This window comes from Hipposideros armiger, unplaced genomic scaffold (genome assembly GCF_001890085.2).
Source record: "Hipposideros armiger isolate ML-2016 unplaced genomic scaffold, ASM189008v1 scaffold_3313, whole genome shotgun sequence".
NCBI lineage: Eukaryota > Metazoa > Chordata > Mammalia > Chiroptera > Hipposideridae > Hipposideros > Hipposideros armiger.
This window is the reverse complement of record NW_017734578.1, coordinates 1-3,614: the sequence shown is the minus strand read 5'-3', so window position 1 is coordinate 3,614 and position 3,614 is coordinate 1. Positions and strand designations below refer to the sequence as shown.

General features: G+C 55.7%; 1 protein-coding gene across 1 annotated transcript; it reads left to right on the top strand.

Annotated features, from left to right (window-relative positions):
* Positions 1-6: 6 nt before the first annotated feature.
* Positions 7-3,523, top strand: LOC109378760 (putative keratin-87 protein; the record flags this gene model as incomplete). Its single annotated transcript, XM_019635046.1, has 6 exons — positions 7-102; positions 827-1,035; positions 1,829-1,889; positions 2,640-2,735; positions 2,968-3,132; positions 3,398-3,523. Coding segments are annotated over exons 2-6 (468 nt in total), but the record flags the coding sequence as incomplete, so codon positions are not given.
* Positions 3,524-3,614: the final 91 nt, after the last annotated feature.

The following is a 3,614-nucleotide window of genomic DNA, read 5'->3' as shown; positions in this document are numbered from 1 at the left end:
CCCCTCAACCTGGAGATCGACCCCAACGCGCAGTGCGTGAAGCATGAGGAGAAGGAGCAGATCAAGTGCCTCAACAGCAGGTTCGCTGCCTTCATCGACAAGGTGGGTGCCCTTGATCAGCTCTTTCCTGAACCTGCACTTTCTGGGCGAGGCACTGAAGTGGAATCAGGGGCAGAAGGGATGCGGTCCAGGTGAGCCTCCAGGTGATGGAGGAGATGGACACACATCTGGGGCACAGACAGACACAGAGCGATGCCTATAGGGCTGGGGCTCCTGATTTAATAGCACTGTTAATATATACAACCTCTGTCCAAGCAGGCAGGGTCACCACAGAGTGACAAGGGCAAGGCTTGAAACTGTATCAGAGAAAGAAGTCTACACATGCACAAAAGACGCAAGAAATGCACATAAAACATAGGAGCAGGACCACAGGGCCATCCTTTGGATGGATGTCCTTGATCACACACTTGATCACATCCCCATTCATGCTCAGCACTCAGGCTACACAGTGAGGTGGGAGACAGAAGCAAAAAGACCTCTACCTGATCCTAACCATGTTCTACCTGGACTCATGCTACTTGAGAGATGACTCAGTTCACCTGATGGCAGGGAATGACATTTCCCAGCCCCTTGCTCACATCCCTAAGTTGGAAAATCCAGATATAGATGATAATCAGGAGAACCAGAAGTTGTCTTGTCTCCCACGGTCTACGTCTGCCTAATCCATGCTGAGCCACAGCTTTGGGAGTTCACATTAAAAGAATTCCCCCACATTGGGTTTGGGACACCAGGAGCCATCTTACCCTTTCCCCACCCCGAATGGCAGGTGCGCTTCCTGGAGCAGCAGAACAAGCTGCTGGAGACCAAGTGGCAGTTCTACCAGAACCGCAAGTGCTGCGAGAGCAACCTGGAGCCGCTGTTTGAGGGCTACATTGAGACGCTGAGGCGGGAGGCCGAGTGTGCGGAGGCCGACAGCGGGAGGCTGGCCTCCGAGCTCAACCATGTGCAGGAGGTGATGGAGGGCTACAAGAAGAAGTGAGTGTGGCTGGAGTGATGTTGGGCACAGGAAATGATTAGGTTACGGCCAATTTGGATTAGACATGAGAAGAATTTCCAGGTAGGGAGAGCGGCCAGGTTGGCAGTATGTAGCAGGATCTTTCACCTGTGCAATTGCTGCCCAGATGCCTGCCTAGGAGTAGGGCCGTGATTCCCCCAGGACCCCAGGAGATGCCTCTCCCTTACTTCAGCCTTGTCTTCTCGGAGCCTAATCACCCAGCAGCTGTCCCCTGTGCTCTGTGGGGAGGAAGGCCTCTCCCATTTCCCAGGCCTTCTCCTCCTGACCTCTCGGCCTCCCTCTTGTAGCACATGGATGTGATTTGAGTCCAAGTGTGGCTCAGGGTTGACATGTTGTGGAGTTCTGGGTGTCCTGCTGCCTAGGGTGTTGAGAGCCGATGGCCTCAGGGACTCGTAGACCTCCAACCACACCTGAGCTACGGTGAGGGGAGGCTGGGGCTGCAGTGCCCCAAGGACATACTGTCCACTCTTAGCTGGGTGCTGAGGCCTTATTTGCCTCCTGAGGTCACTCCAGAGCAACCTTGGGACATGCGGCTATGAGGTCCCAGAAGATGAGTTCCCTGAACCCCTCAATTCAAAATGGAGAGAGCATCACAGAGAGAGCCCAAATCCAACCAAAAGGACCCAACAAGGATGCTAGGGGGCCAGCTGTGATGGGAGGTTCCTAATATTGCCCCCTTCATTGGTATGAAGTGGAGGGGGTCTGAGCAGACCTGCCCTTCTGTGACCTTCTCTCTGCCCTCTTCTGCCTCAGGTACGAGGAGGAAGTTTCTCTGAGAGCAACAGCTGAGAATGAGTTTGTGGCTCTAAAGAAGGTGGGTAACATGTGATTGGGGAGCACACACAACGGGGGTCTAGAATGACAGACTCTTCTTGGGGAGACCCAGAGGGTCTCAACCTCTGTGTGGGGTACAGTGACCTTGCCAAATCAGGATAGGGAATTCCCAGAGATCAGGTCATGGAAGGCACATCTAGGGCTTTGACAAAGGGCAATGACCTTGGAATATCCACTGGCACCGTGCCCTGGGGCAGCGGGGTGGCTGGGTCCACCTCTGGATGTCCTGCTCTGTTGCAGAGGTTGGGGTCTGTGACTTGGGTCGCCTGGAAGCCTGGCAGCTTTAGTTTCTGTAGAGTGACAGTGTCCTGTCTAGCACTGTGTGACGTCTGACCAAAGGGAGGGACAGAGACCCAGGATATGGGGGAGGACGGAGCAGAACCGGGACTGATAGGTGAAGTCTTGAAGGAGTGCTAGGGGACAGACAGGGGTCAAGGTGTCCAAACAGGGGGTCAGCCTGGGCAGGCTTCCTGGAACAGGGGAGGGTAGAAAGGAAAAATGGGAGGGTAAACTGTCTCAGGTGGGAGGGGGAGAGGCTGGTGGCCCTTGTCCAGGACACAAAGGGGTTTGTTCTCAGAAGGGGAAAAGGTGGTGAGTTCCATCCCTAGAAGGACAGAAGGTCTGGAAATGGGTGGGATAGGGACACTGGCTGCCATGAATGGCTGAGAAGAGAGGAGTTTAACTGACAATCACCCGGAATCCTCTTAGCTCAAAGACTTCCATTTTCTAGAATGTAGACTGCGCCTACCTCCGCAAGTCAGACCTGGAGGCCAATGCGGAGGCCCTGACCCAGGAGATTGACTTCCTGCGGCGACTGTATGAGGAGGTGAGGAGTCGTGGCCCAGGCAAAGAACTGGCAGCAAGTCTGGAGGAGAAGGCTTTGGCCTGGGACTGGAGGTGGACAGGGATTTGGGCAGGCAGCTGCAGTCCATGAGGCTGTCAGAGGGTGTTGGGGCTGGAGACCAGGGTAAGGCTGAGAAGACTGGGTACACGCTATGGTGGGTGAGGCTGTGGCATAAATAAGATCCTCCCATCCCCTCACCTCCCATCACCTGCAGGAGATCCGCGTCCTCCAGTCCCACATCTCAGACACCTCGGTCGTCGTCAAGATGGACAACAGCCGGGACCTCAACATGGACTGTGTCATGGCCGAGATCAAGGCTCAGTATGACGACATCGCCAGCCGCAGCCGCGCCGAGGCTGAGTCCTGGTACCGCAGCAAGGTGAGTGGCACAGGACACCTGCCTCCTAGTCATGGCTGTGAGAGGCATGCGAGCTATATATTAGGAAAGGCTTCTTTTGTCTGGGATTCTGATTTCAGGGATGGGAATAGAAGGGCAGACAGCTCTCAGGTAGAGGTGGCCGGGCAGGGCTGCCATGGATGTTTGCACAGGCTGAGCACTGTACCACCTGCACTACCATCCGTGGTGTCCTCAATCCGTGGGGTGTCCCATCCTGAGCCTCAGGAGTACCTGTGTCTCCCCGCAGTGTGAGGAGATGAAGGCCACGGTGATCCGTCACGGGGAGACCCTGCGCCGCACCAAGGAGGAGATCAACGAGCTGAACCGCATGATCCAGAGGCTGACGGCCGAGGTCGAGAATGCCAAGTGCCAGGTACGGGTCATCTGTCCCCTGGCCCACCAGCCAGGCTGGGGGCCTAGCCAGCGTCCCCCAGCCATGTGTGCTGGTCTGGATCTCACCATTC